At 42.7% G+C, this 18,168-nt stretch overlaps 1 protein-coding gene across 3 annotated transcripts; it reads right to left on the bottom strand.

Annotated features, from left to right (window-relative positions):
* Positions 1-1,195: 1,195 nt before the first annotated feature.
* LOC141776785 (KN motif and ankyrin repeat domain-containing protein 4-like) lies at positions 1,196-18,075 on the bottom strand. Of its 3 annotated transcripts, XM_074650584.1 has the most exons (11): positions 17,884-18,024; positions 13,768-13,871; positions 11,221-11,300; positions 9,682-11,142; positions 7,852-7,927; positions 6,866-7,171; positions 6,610-6,694; positions 5,168-5,387; positions 4,927-5,069; positions 3,475-3,675; positions 1,196-1,918 (listed from the first exon to the last, which is right to left on the bottom strand). In XM_074650584.1, the coding sequence occupies exons 3-11, from the start codon at positions 11,234-11,236 to the stop codon at positions 1,826-1,828; spliced, it is 2,601 nt and encodes an 866-aa protein (XP_074506685.1). In that variant the 5' UTR covers positions 11,237-11,300; positions 13,768-13,871; positions 17,884-18,024; the 3' UTR covers positions 1,196-1,825. The 3 variants fall into 3 exon arrangements, with proteins under 3 accessions (XP_074506685.1, XP_074506684.1, XP_074506686.1); XM_074650583.1 differs by lacking the exon at positions 13,768-13,871 and having other exon boundaries at positions 17,884-18,075; XM_074650585.1 differs by lacking the exons at positions 13,768-13,871; positions 17,884-18,024 and adding an exon at positions 12,155-12,198.
* Between the last annotated feature and the right edge of the window lie 93 nt (positions 18,076-18,168).

Genomic DNA, 18,168 nt, shown 5'->3' with positions numbered 1-18,168 from the left:
TTTGCTTTTCATGCTTTAGCAGATAAGAAGCTGCTCTCACAGTATGTTTAGAGTCCATTCTGAGTGAGCTGCTTTTCACTTTCATCCACTTACAAAGTGATTCATCAGCAGACGGAAAAACAGTCGTAGATAAATCCAGTCCATTATCGTTATTAAACTGAAGCGAGGCGAATGCCTTCAAACTCTCACTGGTTGTACCACCACCCATTAGGATATTGTGTAATACGTATATTAGTCCGGTGGTTCCTACAGCAGACTAATGGGTGTCATAGATGTTCATTGCTGCACAAAGGCAAAGATGAACACCACCTTTATTCACTGTAACATGAAGGCCTGTTTGGATGGGGGATGGTTTATTTACACTTAAACATCTGTGGAATAGGCACATAGCGTATACCTACACATGAATACATATCGTCCGAATGATTTGATGCTATAGTTCATCTATAAACATGGGTCGTCCATTCTGATTTCCATACTTGTCACTTTATTGTAGTGTTTGTCTACTTATACCGCATATATGATGGAAAAGCATCTGATTCCATCTCCATCTATCCATCTCTGTCTCTCTTTCTGAGGGTATATATTTGCTCAGGGTCATTACGGCACCAGGACAGTCAGTCGGCCACGCTGGAAAAAATCCTCAGGGGAAATGAGTTGGCTTTGCTCTGTCAGACAGAAATCCAGCCTCCTCCCCATCTCCACACTCGATCCTTTTTGTCTCATCTCCCCGACATTATCTCAAGTCCTTGCAGTAAAAACTAAACCTATGTCCCTTACTGTTTCCCAGGGGTTTTAGGAGAACAAAGGCCACTCAAACACGTCTGCTTTCACGCCTGACTGGGTCATACCGGCTGCAACACATACAGGATTGCAGGTGAATCTCATTGTGTCCTCTGTCACAGTGGAATTAGTACAATTCGTCGGGTTGTCATGTTTATAATTGTCTGTCACACTTGAAAGGGATTAGATCTAATCCCTCGGATATGCTCATTTTTTGAATTCCAGGTTTATGTATATTGTTGCTTTCTGTATTGTGTTTGATATAGTTGGCTGTAGCGACAGTGAAATGGAGGAGCGATGCCACCTGCTGGTCAGGGTCATCGCTACAGCAACAAAGCTGATGAATTAGTTCAAAAATCAGACGAGCGTGTTTGCCTCTTTGAAACAACAACACAGCATCTTCAGTTTTCTGTCATTTTATTAGAAACCGGCAGTTTATGCATCAGTATAGCAGTTACTAGTGAGGGAAATCAACAGGTTGGCTTATTGGCACCAAAAATGTGTCATGTGCTTGGCATGCAGCATGGCTATTTTGCTTTTATTTGTATATTTTACACACATTTTATTTAAAAAAGTGCTTCGCAAATTTCTAAAAACACAAAACAACACAGACCTTTTGATAATTGTCAACATATTATAATCCACATATCAAAATAAATATTTATTTAATTGCATAGTTTGCAAAGCTAAGCTTCTACTCGGATGTGCAAAGATCAGACATAACTGTGATGTATTTACATCAACAGTGAAGACAGATGGAAAACAGCACATTTATTGTATACTGCATCAGCAATCAGGACACATTAAAGCTTCACGTCACTCATTGATGATGTTGTTACAACGATGTCATCCCATCCAAAACTCAAGCTAGTGCTCGTGCAGATGAACGAGTTCAGAAACAATATATGACAGCTACAGCTCAACCCAAGCACACAGCGTCAGCGATAAACTGGGTTTCAAAGTGCATCAGACAGAAAAGAGTGAAATGTGAGAGCGTCGTACTGTACTGTATGTCTGCAGATTCTTTTCCAGTTTTCCAGTACTACAACGCTCGAGCTTTAGTGTGGGCCTGCAGCAGGGCGGTTGTGTCAGTGTGGGATCCTTTCATGGCGATAGAGAGTGCAGTTTGACCACGCTGAGGGACAAAAGAGAGAAAAACAGGAAAGACATAAATCTTAAGTTCTGAATCCATATTAAGTTGGACACAGTAGACACAGGTTTACTTAAAAACACAACTTTTTGGTATTATCAGTAGACAACCTCCGGGGTCTGAAAAGTGAAGCCAATGCATGAGTGCCTTAAACTTGCATTCTTCCTAATAGCCAGCAGGGGGCGACTCCTCTGGTTGCAACAAGAAGTCTGATTGTATAGAAATCTGAGAGAATGAGCCTACTTCACACTTGATTTATTACCTCAGTAAACATTGTAAACATGAGTTTATGGTCTCAATCGCTAGTTTCAAGTCTCCTTCAATACAGCATGATGTTCATTTTGTAAATTATGGTCCCATTTAGAGTCAAATAGAAGATAAAGCAGGGAATGCTTTAGGGCGTGGCTACCTTGTGTTTGACAGGTCGCTACCACGGTGTTGTCCGGTCTGGGAGTTGTCCGTGTTTTCGTCTTACAACTTTAACCCTTTCACAGTGTGTTTTCAGTTCATGAAAGTTAACATTTTGGTCGCCTAAAAATGTCTTCTTCAGCTTTCGGTAGTACTTAGCTCCACCCTCTCGTGTCACTTCTGGTTGCAAAAACAAAAGATGCCGACGGCCAAAATGCCGAACTCGAGGATTCAATACGGCAGTCCACAAACCAATCGGTGACGTCACAGTGACTACGTCTACTTCTTATATACAGTCTACGGTTATTATGCAAATGCTAACATGCATTAAGTGTAAACATCCCTGTCAAACTAGTTGCATCAAGGTGCAGAATTAAGGCTCCCAGAAAACAAATTAAATCACAAAACTATGTTCAAGGTTGCATTTTCTGTCCTTAAAATAAATGTGTTAAGGTTTAATTTCATCAGACTTTAATTAGTCTAATTAATCTGGGCGTGTGTCAAGGTGAAACTCGGTTTAGAGTCGAGATAGGACGCCTTTTTTTTCTCTTGTAAACTCTACTTTAAATGCAGACTGTGTCAAAAGTAGAAGATCCATTTGCATCCTTTCCTCCGCTCTCTTTTCCTGCCTCCACTCGCTCCAGACTGGCAGATAAAGTACCGTTAGCGGATTAGCTCATCTCAGCCCAGGGAGATTTGTCTTACTGTAGCCCTGATTAATCCTGGGAAAGCTCTATTCTGCTGCATACAAACTGTCAGTCCACCCACGTCCACACTGTGTGAGTCAAAACATTCGAGCCTTCATACATCTAAGCTCCTTTTTGTGTTCAGTTATGTGAATAAAAAAGTAGATATGCCGTTTTGTTAACAAATAAAACAGGATTTCACAAGAGAAATGGAGTTGGAGTCATCACATGAATTCTGTATTTCTGAAATTTAATTTAATGGTGTGTGCTACCTGTAGATTTTTTGAGAATTTCTTGTCCAGTTAACTGTGATTCTTTTGGTATAATGACCATAAACAAGACAAGACATCTCACTGTAATTGGCAGTTAAAATGACAGAACTTCTTCTGGTTTCTCCGGTCATAAGGTTAGGGGATTATATCGTCTGTGGGTTTTCTGAAGTATCACCTTGTCAGTCAGGGTGAGGTCACACTGGCTCCTCTCCAGCAGCAGCCTTGCGATGTGCGTGTGGCCTCTCTCGGATGCGAACATCAGGGCCGTGGTACCCTGGCTGTCCTGGAGGTTAGTGTCCGCTCCACAGCTCAGCAGCAGGCGAACCATCACGACCCGCCCGTGTCTCACCGCCAAGTGCAGAGCCGTTTGGCCCGTCTGTGGAGAGGGACAGAAAATTAAAGTTTAGAGATTTGTTAAAAAACACTACACATACCTGTACTACTTTGCCCCTTACGTAGTTACTGTTCGTCTAACATGTCAGTGTCCTGCTTAAAGGCGCTTTTGAGGGAAACTAGAAATTTAGTATTGCACTTTTATCAAGTTTGGGAAGTTACAAGACAAACATTTCTAACAAGCCCCCAGGAAGAGCGCCGGGCCGTGAAGCAAATTTACGTAGTGGCCAAACGGCGGTACTACAACTTCCATGTCCGTCACGTGATGCCATTGGGCCCAAAAATACTTTTTCCCATAGACTTACAAAAGAAAGAGACGTCTGTAACTCAGCGGATAATTTTTTTGTTGTTGAGGTAAATCAACTTCCAAGTATGAACACTTGAATAGCCCTTATTTAAATCATTAGGTCCTAATAGCTGAATCCAGAGTTATTTCCCTTCCTCTGTTCATGTGAATGAAACCCAGACCGGGGCTGGACCGCGGGGCTGGGAGGCGGAGTTAAAGGAAACGCTACTGCGCCTCTCTATGGGCCCAATGGATGCAGATGATCCGGGTACTTTATCACTCGGCAGTTGAGCCATTTTGGCTTCATGCGCCACTGAGCAACTCTCATAAGAATGAACGGGAGCTCGCCTCCAACGCTGTATCCAGTTCTCTTAATACATCCATGATTTTTAAAAAGAATAGTCTAAAATGAAGCAGTAGATGCCCAGATATCCTGATTTTTAGTCCCTAGTGTAGGTCAAGCTTCAAAAACACTGCATCCTACATTTCCCATAATGCAACTCGGTTGTCTCTTTCATTAGACCCTCCCTCCTGCGAAAAGCCCACATCTTTTAAACTGCACCCCCCCCCCCCCAAGTTGAAAATTAAATTTTTTTCAAGCCCAATTTGACATAACCTTGATGACATCATCAGGGTTATTTTCTCAGACTTTAAAAACTCCCTTCAGAGCCACATAAGAAATTATACATTATATATACAAACTGTTTTCACAGTCTTTATCCCAAGTAAACTGATTTTCATGTGTGAAATCGGTGGGATGACCCTTTAATGTTGTGTGGGATTGTTTGATTAACTGCAATCTTCATTTAGAAAACTGGAGAACAACCTGCCCAGAGTACTGGGAGTTAAACTAGTCCAGTAGAGTCCACTCCTTACCTAAAGAAAACCCCCAACCTTATAAATGACCCATCTTACATTTAAGCTGTGTTTGCATTGGATGTTTTATACCTGACTGGAGCGAATGTTAATGTCGCTCAGCTCCATTAGCTTGCGGACCACCTCCATGCCTCCTGGGCCATCAGGGGCTGTCAGTGAGGCCAGCATGACCGCTGTGTAGCCCGCGTTGTTCTGAAGGCGCACATCACTCACACCTGTAAAGCAAAGTCATTTTTCAGTATCCACAAGCCAGCTATTCCTATGTGCACCAGCTCCGGCTACACACTACTATACTATGTACTACTAGTATTACCTGTGTCCAGTATCAGGCTGACGATGCTGTAGTTGCAGTGGGACACGCTGTAATGCAGCACTGTGTTGCCGTTGTCGTCAGCCAGGTTGATTAAGAAGGCCAGCAGTGACGGCGTGGTCTTCTTCACTTCTTTCAAGTAAACGGCCACCCTGCTGGCCACTGAGGCCTCCTCTGCTGCCGCACCGAACCAGTGCTGAAACAACACGACCAGGGCCTTCCTCTGGAACAAAGAGGGGTTAGGATTAGCGAGGGAAGAATACTAATTTTGGATTGAGTATTTTTAAGGATTTGCCAACACAGTGTATACTACATGTTGGAATAATCATGTTTAATTTAACAGACTTCAAAGCAGTATTAATTTGTTTGGGAATACAATATTGTCATATTGTCAATAGTGAAACATCCAGCAGACACAGAGCAACATTAGCATGAATGTGGAGTAGTGTTTCTGTCCACCCGTCAAATGTAAGTTAAATATTCACTCTCCTTAAAGGTTCTCTATACGATATCCAGAGCATTAATATAGCAGTTAACAACTATTTGCTACGCATGCTTTTCCTGCATGTTCGTAGATGTGAACGTGCCCCATTGGCTAGTAGTGTTGTCATGATACTGGAATTTTTAACTACTTATAAAGTATCGATATTCTATGACATTTTCGATTCCACAGGAAAAAATTGATGCAACATTGAGGGCATCAAATTTTTAATTTGTATTAAATTGTTTGTGTAAACCCGCTGTCGCAGAGAAGAGAAAGCAGAAAGCGCAGCTGATACCCGTGTATCGATACTGCAGAAAATGAGTATTGAAACAGTTACAAATATTCAGTTTTGACATGTGTCGACTTCGATATTTCGATATACTTATATATTTTCGCCGGCTCAGTGTTCGCCATGTTGAGAGCCGTGCAGAGGCAATAGAAATGCTCCCAATCTCATATTTAGCACCTTTAAAGCTCTGTTTTGGTCTCCACCAGCAAATATCTGGCTCTTAAGCTGCTAAATGCTCCACTGTGTTCACTAACTAGCCGCTAACTTTGTCTGTCTGTCTGCTGTTCGGTCTGGGCAGGTTGTGTATGGCCACATGGTTTATTGGAGCTGTTTCACTGAATATAAGTTGTTTAGAGCTGTGACAGTGAATAAAACCAAAACAATGAGCTAAACGATGCTAAAATGCTCTGTAGAGCATGTGATAATTTTCTGTGGGTTTGTCACTATGAGCAGCACATTTCACATTACACATAGACAATGTATACATTGTTGATAGGCTATAAGTTTATAAGAGCAGCTCTAAGATCGAATACAGTTTAGTTAGTTGACAGATTTGTTTCCCATTCACTTTAAGATATATTTAAGATTTGGATTATAAACAGCTTCAATATTTACTGAATCAGTTTCTTTAGGTTTGATTGAATGTTTCTGTGGAAGAAGAAGACTTCTTACCATGTGATCATTGGGGTTATCCATGTTGTCCATGTGATCTTTGAGGAACTGACAGGCAGCCAGAAAATCTGAGCTCACCGACTCACTAGAAGAGAGAGCATGTGTCAGGAAAGAGAGGAAAGAAAGTGGAAAGTAATTTTGTCTCATAGCCCCATGAGATGAAATAAAAACACAGGAGCTATTCCCTAAAGAGTAAACATCACGATCACGATCTTCCAAACAAACACTGATAAGGCGTTAGTTCCGCTCCTCTCACCTGCCCCCGGTGGTGCTTTCTGAGCCAGAGTTCCCCTCCATCTGTTCTCCTGGGGGCTGTGGTTTCGTCTTGGCCGCTTTCTCAGCTTCCGCAGACGGTCCGCCTCCATCTGTCCGCTCTGATCCCGCTCCTCCCGATATCATCTGTCCGTCTGGGCTTGTTTGCTTCACTCCCTCCATCCGTCTCTTCTCCTCTGGTGGCTCTTCATCCTCCTGGACGGCAGCCATCTCCCTGGGGATGATGCTGCTCTCCTTCTGCCCACTCTGGTTCACAAAGTCCTGCCCAACCACATTTCCACTTTTTCGTCTTTAAAGAAGTAAAGAAAGGAGAGCAGAAAATTAGATCAGACTGGTACAAGGTCAAAGTTCACATAAATGCCTCAAAAACTTTACTCCTTGTAATCTATTGCCAGCATTTTCAGCGTCAGGAATCAACATTAAAGCCAATGAACCATTTTTCCTTCCGCAATGTCTGAGTTAGCTCATTTAGGAACATTATTGTCATTATTTATATTATATGGTACAGGATAATTCAGTCAATATTTAGAGTCTAATCCTTTTAAACCGTCAAAGCTGGAAATCAAAAGGAAAAAGTCAAAACAAATGAAATATAATGCATTTTCAAAGAGTGTCACTGTGCTGGCTCATAGATGATTACAACCAAAGAGATCTCATGTACTGTATAATACTGAACCCCAGCAAACCCTTCTGGAAACTGCCACAGCCACATTTTCCATCTTTTCTGACTATTCTAAATTAGAGGTAATAAATAAACTCTCATGGGAGGTTTTGGGAAATGTTCCCTTTTCTCCTTTAATTGACAACTTTCGAGGGAGTGGCGTTCATCTTTCAGTCTTAAATTATGATGTTTGTCTCGGTCCGTAGCTTAAATAACCTCAAGTTAGTGCGTCTGTCAACTAAAACTATGGTTTGAGCAATAATCATAACTCTAAAGGTCGCTGAAGTCAGAGAGAGTCATTTACTAACCCTTCATTAACACCCACAGAGTGTAGGCTTTTTGACATCCGGGCGCATCCGTCTGTCCTCGTGATGGATTTAGTGGCTGCGTGGAAGACAAACACAGAGTATATGATGAAATATCACAACACAGATGAACAACAACATTACACGCTCGTTACAAAATGCATATTTATCATGGTTTATGGTTTATTATGGTACGTTTGGACACAGCCATTTCTTCACAAAAGCTCCTCAGAACAAATATTTTGTCATTGACAAAGAAGAGAGTAAATTAATGGGTTTATTGTGGGCCTGAATTATTTGACAATGGGACATCAGGATGTAGCAGAATTAGATTTTCAGTACAGAAAAGAAAAACTTTTATTTTGACAAGAGCTTCTGTGCTGTGAGACAAATGTGTGGATACAACTCTTTACGCATTTAGAAACACCTTGAAGTCATCCAGTGTTTCTTTATTGAAATTAAAATGAGCTTGTGGTTTTTCAACAGCAGCCAAAGACCACATATAAACCTGCTCTTATTCCTGTGTTGCTACGGCTGTTAAGTTGCTGCAGCTGTTACCATCGGCAACAACAGCAGCTCTGTTTTACACAGGCTTTCCAACGGCTCATCTCACAACACTGACATTTGGATAACCTATTATAACCCTATGGGTCAAATTCTGAGATATCAAAGTCTGTAATGACTATTTCATACCCATAATGTGTCCAGTTTTTTGCAATTAAGATCCTGCCCATGCCCACTGAAGTTTTGAATCACTCGTTTTTAGAGAGGAGTGCATTGAATACACACTTCTCTCCGAGGTTCACAGCTGCTATTTCAGCTTTGCCAGCCAGGTCACACGAAAAGGCGTATGAATGACACAATTGCTTTTAGCGTGTCATTTGTACTCCATGTAGTCTGTACTGATTGCAATGTAAATGCATCCACGTAAATATACTACACTCAGAACTAGTGACGTAGAATAAAAAGTGAGAGAGACCACTTATGGCAGGCAGGAGGGGAGGTGGATGGGTCCATCAAACACAAGACTTCCAACCTGGAGGCAGTGTTTTGTAGTGAGGTTTGTGACGTGTTTTACATTCTCATGTTAGGTTGTTTTCATACATATTGTACTTAGTTTACGTACTAGTGGACAGGCGGTCTATTACGCACTTTGGCATGATGCTGGATTGGCTTTGCATGCTGGGATTTCTGACACTTACAAACAACGCAGTACAAACTAGAGACCTTCTTGCGATTGGATCGCACCAGCTGCGACGCCAAATCGGACCAGGGGCGTAAAGTGGGGAGGCCAATGGCCCCTTCCCCACTTCCATCGCCCTTGCTCGGACCACACCCATCTTCAAACTCGGCCTTCATTTTGATCTCAACTACACACCTGTGAAGTTTTGTGACTGCATCTTCCGCGGTTGTGACGATATCGCGGTGACAACAACCAGATTCCCAACTAAAACTAATGTTTTTATGAGTCGGATGTCATGTAAGTTCACCTTCAAGGAATAAGAGTGAAGTCAAAAAATGAGATCTAACTAAAGTGGTTGTTCTGCCTTGTAGCGGACTAGCTTGACTTCTTCTTTCCCAAATATACTGTAAGTCCAGATCACAACATCCAATCTCCCTTCATATAATGTGAGAGCACTTCCTCTCAAAATAGTCTGCAAGAGGGCAAAGCCTGTGTGAGGTACGAATTTGTAGTTGTCAGTAATTTTCAGTTACATAATCAGCTTTTAATTGACTCTTGTGGATGTAGGTCAACCATCGTTAGTATCTTCATAATTCAACTATGCTTTAATCATTACAGTGACATCATGTACAATCTGTGGACTACAATACCTCCATGATGAATCCTCTCTCCATCACCGTGTCCATGCTGGGTGTAGTAGGAGGTAAGGATGTCGACGAGTCCCATCATCTCCTGCTGCAGGGAGTTGACTTTGGGGTCTGGGTGTTGTAGAGGTTTACCCTCCTTTGCTGACTCGCGGTCTGCACACAAACACTCCCACTGCTGATCCAGGAGCCTCTTGATCTTCTTTACGTGGTGGACGACCACTGCTGTTTCTTCTGAAGCGTCTCCAGGATCCACCGACGCTAGCGGGTTTTGTTGTCGACTTCTTTGTCCGTTTGTGGTGACAGTTCTTGCATCTGGACTTCTTGAGACTTTACTGTATGGCTCAATGGATCTCACCACTGTCTCATCTCCATCCTGGTCCACCACCACCCTCTCTGCACGGACCCACACCGCAGGGTTCCTGGTAAGGTGCTCCATCTTGTCATCTTTCCTTCTGCTCTCGTCCTGCTGCTCCCTCAGCAGCCCTAAGGCCCTCTGCAGCTCCAGGCCAGTCTCATGGAGCTTCTGCTCCAGCATAGCGACTTTGGCCTGCAGTGACGTCACTGTCAGAAGCTCATCCAGATCTGTACTAGTCCTCCACTCGTGCGTGGGATTAGAGTCGCTGCGATTTATAGGAAACATGATGTGGCGTTCATGCCGAGGCCTTTTGATGTCCGCCGTGCCGTAGTGGGAGGAGGTGTAAGGGTTTGTGGTTCCGTTCACTGAAGGGGGTGGGATATGTGGATTCAGGCCCACACGGAGACTCTCTCTTTCCTCCTGGAGGATGCAGATGTGCGCCCTGAGCTCTGGGATCTCCCTCACCTCCATCTCCAGCTCTCCCACACGTTCGAGGGCCTCGGTCAGGCGCCTCATCAGCCCCGAGCAGTCCTTGGGCCGAGGGCTGTCCGAGGAGTAGAAGACGTCTTCACAGGAGATGTTTCTCCCTCCGAGTTTATCCATCGAACTCCGGAGGCTGCCGGGGTCCTCCGTTGACTCTGATCCCTGTCTCAGTAACACCGTGAGTGGCAGACTGGAGGCGCGCAGGAGATGAGGTCTGATGTGCTCACCCAGAGGTTGCTCATCAAACTCCTTGATTCTGGCCTCCATCTCTGACAGGGATTTGAGCCCCGTGGGAGAAAGTTGCGACCTGTGATCATTTGCCCAAGAAGTGTAGCCATGGTGATGGGCGTCCGACAGTCGGGATCTGGGGCCAAGAGCTCCAGTAGATCCCCAGGGGCTCGGGCGGTAGCCACTCCCAGAAGGGTTGAGGTGCCTGGGGAGAGTGCTGGCTCGGGGGCCCTTGCTTCGGCGCTGGATGGGGACTCTTTTGATTGTGTTGCCTTTCTCTATGTCATCTACGTACTTTAGGAAGTCCAGGTCTAGTCGAAAGCCATAAGGGGTTTCCACCGAGTACGGGGGCTTCCCTTTAATTCCATTTTCTGTTGTTTTATGAGGCGAGACACTTCCTGTAAACATTAAAACAGTAGTTTAGTATCCATCGCAAATTCAGCACAATTCTATCACATTAGTGACTTTTTTCTTACCGTTTTGTCCTTCCATCACTTTTTTGTCGTCACTTGTCCAAACAATTTACTGCCACATTATCTGGTTTGACCTTTGGTATCTGACAAAACAAACAAAATCAAATGAAATAGGAGATTGAATTGAGCCAGCAACACATGGAAAACACATGGTGGGACGTTTTTACAAGTGGCAGGAGTGGTTACTGTGTGGTTATCTAATAAAATAATGAACACATTCATGATTTCTGAGGCGGAAAACAGATGAATTTTGGCACTGACATTCACTCGAGGTTTAACTGTGGTATTTCTTGGTGGGACACTCCATCTTGATTTAGTGACCAGATGGAAGATCACTCTGAGAACAGCAATAACCCCTTTTTTGTACTCCATTCACAATCCGCCTTTTGTTCAATCTCCCAGCACAAAACAAAAACATTCAATTACGCTCGAGTGCTTTCTCTCTCTTCCTCCCTCTCGTTCTCTTCTTTTCCCAAAGACTTCTGTTTTTCTCACACTCCCACGGCTTCATTTCTTCCATGCACCGGCCTGCTATTATTCAACAGTGGCAGGCCTGATGTTCACTTGATTACAGCTCTGCCATCCAGGACGAGAGCTGAAAATAGCTTGGGACTGTTTAGCCCAGCAGCTATGGCCAGCGGAGCAAAATATACTCCTACAGACATAAATACAGACGACCATTGTTGTTGTGACTCACAACTTTCCTCCCTCCCTGCTTTCTCTGTGACTCCTACCAGGTCTACAGTCTTCTGTCAGATCCTTGATTTACTTTACTGAACTGTCTCTCACTGTAACTTCCTTTTCCTCTCTTTTTAATTTACAATCCAGGGCTCTGCTGCCGTCTGACTCCCTTCTTCTCTCTATATGACAGAGAGTAGTTTATATAATCTATACTCTAGGTAGTTCGTCTCTCAGTGTCTCTCCGTTCCATCCTCACCTCGTCCCCTCCCCTCTCCTGACCACCAGCCTCTGTGGCAGCTCGCTGTCCCGTTGAGGCACCGCAGTCACCGAGCCGCAGCCCCAAACAATGTCAGCTATGCAGTAAACAGACAAACACCGCCAAATGGCCCTGGTGGGAATTTTGACCTCCGTCATTCACACACTCTCTGATGACAAGCGATAAACAGCAACAAATCTGCAATAAACAGATACGAATGCAATTTTCACCAGACGGAAACACTGAGATATAATATACTTGACCTGTTGCAGAGTACATGCAGGTCTGTTACAGTATGTTGGCCTTTCTAGTTTCCAGATGGGTGGAGTTTAACATATAGGCAAATATGACAAAACATGCTACCACAATGCTCTGTATTGTTTTTATTCTATTGCCGCTATGATCCCTTAGTTTTGGTACTGATCTAAGAAGATTGTTTCGATACCTTACTGTACATTTAGGAATAAAAGCCACAAAATATGTTTCTTTTTTTTTTAAGTAGAGCTGCAACAATTAATCAATTAGTTGTCAACTATTCAATTAAATGCCAACTATTTTGATTATCGATTCATTGGTTTGAATATTTTTTAAGAAAAAAGTCAAAGAAAAACTAAAAATTCTCTGATTCCAGCTTCTTAAATGTGAATATTTTCTTGTTTCTTTACTCCTCTACGACAGTTAACTGAATATCTTTGAGCTGTGGACAAAAGAAGACATTTGAGGACGTCATCTTGGGCTTTGGGAAACACTGATCAACATTTTTCACCATTTTCTGACATTTTATAGACCAAACAATTAATCGATTAATCAAGAAAATAATCTACAGATTAATCGACAATGAAAATTATCGTTAGTTGCAGCCTTACTTTTAAGAAATATTTCTCAAATGTCGAACTTTAATTACTAATACGCAATCTGAAATTGTAAAATTAAAACTACAATTCAAATCAAAAAGATTCAGAACAAAGAATTTTCTTATTCTTTCTAATAAGAATAATGTAAAGAAGAGATTATAACATTGGAGGCCAGATTTTGGTACTCAACGGTTTTCAAAACTTGATGCTTGGGACACATTTCTGTTGGTACCAAAAAGTAGTAAGTAAGTAAAAAGTCTGATAGCCAGCCTCAGTTACCATACACTCTCTGTATCGACCAAATATGGGACACCCCACCTTTCTTGTAAAAAGATAAAATAAAATCTAAATATTTTCTTGACCTGCATGGGAAAAGGATTTATCATAGCAGAATTACTTCTCACTGTATGCTCTGTTCTTTTGCCATTACAGAAACCTAACACATGTGTTATACATTGAAACTGATACAGCATCTATGTTGTTATGCCAGCGGGCTTTTATGTGGAGTAGGATCTTTCAGCACTCGATCAGACAAGTCTAAGTTTAGCCTATACACGTGGGTGTAAAACTAAAGTACATGTCAAGAGAGGAGAGCCAGACATGTGTCTTCATTTTACAGAGTAATAAAAGATCCTTCAATGTCCTCCAGGTAGACAAACACACTGGGCGGACAACAAAATAGCTCATGTTGTCTGGAGCCAGTGAGGCATTAAGATGAACAAAAGAGCCTAAAGTTGAGAGGCTGTATTCACCACTGACTCCGTCAATCTGCTCTGTCTGTACAGCCGAGCACCTGTTACTGCTGACATCTCAATCAGTCTGTCTGCTGGCTCAGTCAGCAAGTTGAGAACGCAGGCTGCTGGCTGCAGTCCAACACAAACAGAAACACTTTCAGGACATTTCTTTTGCATTTGTGCTTTGAAGTAAAAGATGAAGTTTCATCTCAAGATTTGATGTATACCTTGTAAAAAAAAAAAGTGCTACTCTGAAATGAGTGATTGCATATTTTGGGAAATGCGCACATTCATTTTCCTGCTGAAAGTTAGATGAGAAGATTTATACCGCTCTCTTATCTGTTCACTAAATATGAAGCTACAGCCGGGAGACGGTTAGCTTAGCTTAGCACAAAGACTGGAAACGGGGGGAAACAGCTAGCCTGGGTCTGGCTTCAGGACAACGCCCTGTAAAATAACTACTAAACATTGTTTTTTTGCACAGATTAAGCAAATTAGATACTGTATGCTAATTAGGGAGCTTTAAGGTCTTTACACAACTGGGGCGTTTTTTTCCGTGTGATAAATTTGCACGTTAATGTATTCTTACAACTGTTGTTTTGTCATGAATGTGAATATTACATTGAGAAAAAGCAACATACTTTTTTTTTTTGGAACAAATTTAGATTTTCTGAGCTTTCGCACCGCAAATAAATTGAAGGCATCAACCAATCAGGTTGTGCGGAACGGGTGGAGTTGCACCTATATTTTTTAAACAACAACACGTAGTCCGAACCAAGACGGCAAACTTTATTGCTCCTTTCAACCTTGACAATGGCAGCACAGACCAGATCCACTCTTTCCGTTCTTACCTTTCACAATAAAAGCCCTAGACATATAATATTTGCAGTCAAGTATTTCATATTTTTGTGTCGTTTATTTGTCACATCCCCGATGTATAAAGGCCTTTGGAGGTGCTGGTAGGCTGATTCTTGTACCTCCGGACAGAGCCAGGCTAGCTGTTTCCCACTGCCTCCAGTCTTTATGCTAAGCTACGCTAGCTGCCTCCTGGTTGTATCTTTCACTATTTATTGCCTGCTGTCAGACAAAAAAAGTCAAATCCAAACTGTTGCTGTAGCCCACAAGTTTCGTACCAAATTTAGACATACTTCCTGACCAGGTTACCACAGAGGAAACAATATAGTAGAGTTAAGGATAGGAAATTCCCAAGAGTCATTGCCTAACTCTCTCCACATTTCCGTGGCGCAGGTTTTAAATGTGTATGTGAGAGTAAGAAGGCCCAGCCTCACAGGAAACCCAAGAAATGAAACGTTAAAAAATTTGCCTTACCCCAAACCGGCCCCAGCCAACGCTGCCTCTGCACACACTGAACTCAATCCAAAGTCAAGCGTCGGACTGAGTTTATAAATCAAGGTTTCCTTTGTATTCAGCTAAAGCTCTTGTTATTGTTCAGTTCAATAAATGCCACAGTTTTTAAGCTTTTTAACTCTTTTCGTTTATATGGGTTCTTCTCGTCTTTCTGTTCCCACAACAGCTGCTGTCCTCCTCTGGGTAAACGTGTCCCCTTCTCACACAGACCTTTTAGACTTCCTACATCAGCACAAACCTCATAATCACAACATCTCTATCCGCAGCATTCTTCACCAAAGCCACAAATTAAATATGAACTCATGACACAGCAAGAGGGGCGACCTCCCGATGAAGAGATGATGAATACTTGAACCTCAGATATGGACGAAGGGATCATTTTAGATTTCAGATTTAAGTCAGTATAGCAGGTAACATTTGGTTCAGTCACTGATGGTACCAGCTGAGAGATGTTGCAGTGCTCATTTTAGCCATTTTTGGCTCTAGGGATGGAAATGTCGGCTGGTTGTTCCACCACTTTTTTCCGGACTGAAATATCTCAACAACTGTTTAATGGATTGAGATGAAACTGTGTACAGACATTCTCGGTCCCTAGAGGATGAATCATAAAGACTTTGGTGATCTCCTGACTTTTCATTTAGTGCCACCATGAGGTTGACATTTGTGGATGCTTGCCTTGAAATTTGATAATCATATTCATGTCCACCTCAGGATGAATTGTAATAACTTTGGTGATTCATTGGCTTTTTATCTAGTAGGCTACCATCATTAAAGGTGCTCTATAAGATATTCAGAGCACTAATATAGCAGCGAACAACTATTTGCTATGTAAAGATATAGAAGAGTAATGTCTACCTGAGCAGAGAATGAAGTCACTCTCCCTGTGTGTAATCCGAACCTCTCCCTCCAGTTTAACACTGTCAGCAGTGTTGCCGTAGTTTTCACTGTTAGCGCTGTTAGCACCGTTAGCTGCGAGCCGCCCGGCTCAGCCGTCGCCGTGTTGAGAGCCGTGCGGAGGCAATAGAAATGCGCATTTAGCACCTTTACGTCAAAACTTTAATATGCCCAATAATGTGGTTTATGACCAAATTTTTGCAAAACTAATGAGCCTCAGCTGTAATTTGGGTTTGTTGCTAATTAGCAAACACTAAAATAAGACGGTGAACATAAACTTGCGAGCATTCTCATCGTTAGTCTTTTAGCATGCTTGAGCATCTAGCTCAAAGTAGGGATGTGACGGTGAGAAAATTTTCCCAGATGTGACCACTCCGTCCTCCTCAAGGCGATTACCTCAGTAATCTCATGGTTTCCTTATAGCGTTGGGATTAAATCTGAAATATTGCCAAATAACGCTTTTCCTTTTAGCTTTGACACCAAATGCTTGTCTGTCAACTCTCTCTCGTCCCGTGTGTGAAATCTGACTCCTGCTACTCTGTGCGGAGACTGCGTACGGAGCAGAAACTTTCACTTTCAGTTTGTAGCGTCCGTCTACCAACTATGTATTGATAACACGGCGCTGTAAAAAAAAAAGCGAAACAGCGGTGGGTATGTAATGTAATCGGTGTGTGGCCGACCACCATGTAACACCGACTATCGCAACAAGCATAGCTCAAAGCACCGCTGTGCCTTCTGTGAGTGCAGCCTCACAAAGCTGCTAGTCTTTTTTTACTTCCATTCATTCTTCTATGCTTTTGTTTTCATGGGTTCACGTGGGGTGAACTTGCAGAGCTGTCAGTTTGGATACTCTATCATGTTGTACCAGCCACCCACCGACTTGTAGCCAACTCTGTGTTTGGACAGAACCACTTTTTGACACCACTATAATGTGTGGGTGCCTGACTTCTAAAATTTGAGACAATTAACATAATCCAGAACTTGAAACAGTGAGAAATTGTTTCAGAGCTGTCCCCGTGCACTTTGCCAGTGTCTGTCCATCTGTGTGTGCAGTATGTAAATGTACATGTTTCCCTGTTCTGTTCCCGGAAAAATCATTCCTCCTTTCCACTTTTTGGCTGTACAGACTGTGGTTTTTTCCAGTGCATAACTCTAAAGCTTGTCTTCTGTTCAGAGTTGATTTAGAAACCAAAGCCAACTGTTTGGACTTGAGCTCCCTTTTCCCCTCTGCTCTATCTGTCTCTTCTTTTTCCCGTCAAATGCATTTTTCACTCACTGTCTCCATAAAGACTTCCTTGAAATCCCTTAAGTTCTATGATCTTCTTTTTTCAGTTTGTATGTTTTTGTCTTGGGATTTTGGACCACTGGAGTCTTGGTGGTTGTCCAACAGCAACAGGGTCAGAGTTGCATTGTGGCATCTAAGCCTCGCTGTGTGGTATGTGGAGCCAAAGGCTCATAGGATGAAACAGCTGCCAGGGGCTTCATGCAAGGAAGAAAACTATGGTATGTTACCATGGCAAGGTTAAAATAGAAAGTGCGCTGCCTTGTGTGTGTTCTCACGTGGACATGTCTGTTGGTTCAAGTGTATTTCTATACAGTAAGTGTCAATAAAATGTTAATATAATTCAACATTTAATCTTTAAAAAGCAAAGTTATTCTATCCTGAAAGTCTGATTAGTATTCAGCACAAGCCCAGAGGTCCACTCCACACAATTTGTTAAATCACTTTATAGTCAAAAGCTTTTCTGACCCTGAATTTAGATCAGCCTGTCCCGGAATCGAAAGACTTTCAAGGTCAACGTTTAGCATCTCGGCTCTGATTAACTAACAGTCCTCCGCTGGCTGAGAGATATGAGATTAATATTAAACCAGTCCTTACCTGGTGACATGTGTTCAGCAGTTTTCCCCTACTTTGTCTTGCTGATGTGAGGGTGTGTTTGTCAGACTGTAGTCCACTATACAGTCTGCTCTCAGCTCAGTTCAGCCTGTCCGTCTCCTGAGAAGGCGGGGAGGTGCTGTCAGGGAGAGTGGCATGCCGCGGCTGTTTGGTAAATGCCAATGTGCAGCCCCTGCCATAACAGAAGCTGGGTTTGCTTGTGCGTAAAAGAGAGCAGGGAGGGGCAAGCCTTCCTACGGTACCTCCTGTCCGACGAGACTGACAAGT

This window comes from Sebastes fasciatus, chromosome 11, assembly GCF_043250625.1.
Source record: "Sebastes fasciatus isolate fSebFas1 chromosome 11, fSebFas1.pri, whole genome shotgun sequence".
In the NCBI taxonomy this organism is placed as follows: Eukaryota; Metazoa; Chordata; class Actinopteri; order Perciformes; family Sebastidae; genus Sebastes; species Sebastes fasciatus.
This window is presented reverse-complemented; position numbering and strand designations above follow the sequence as displayed.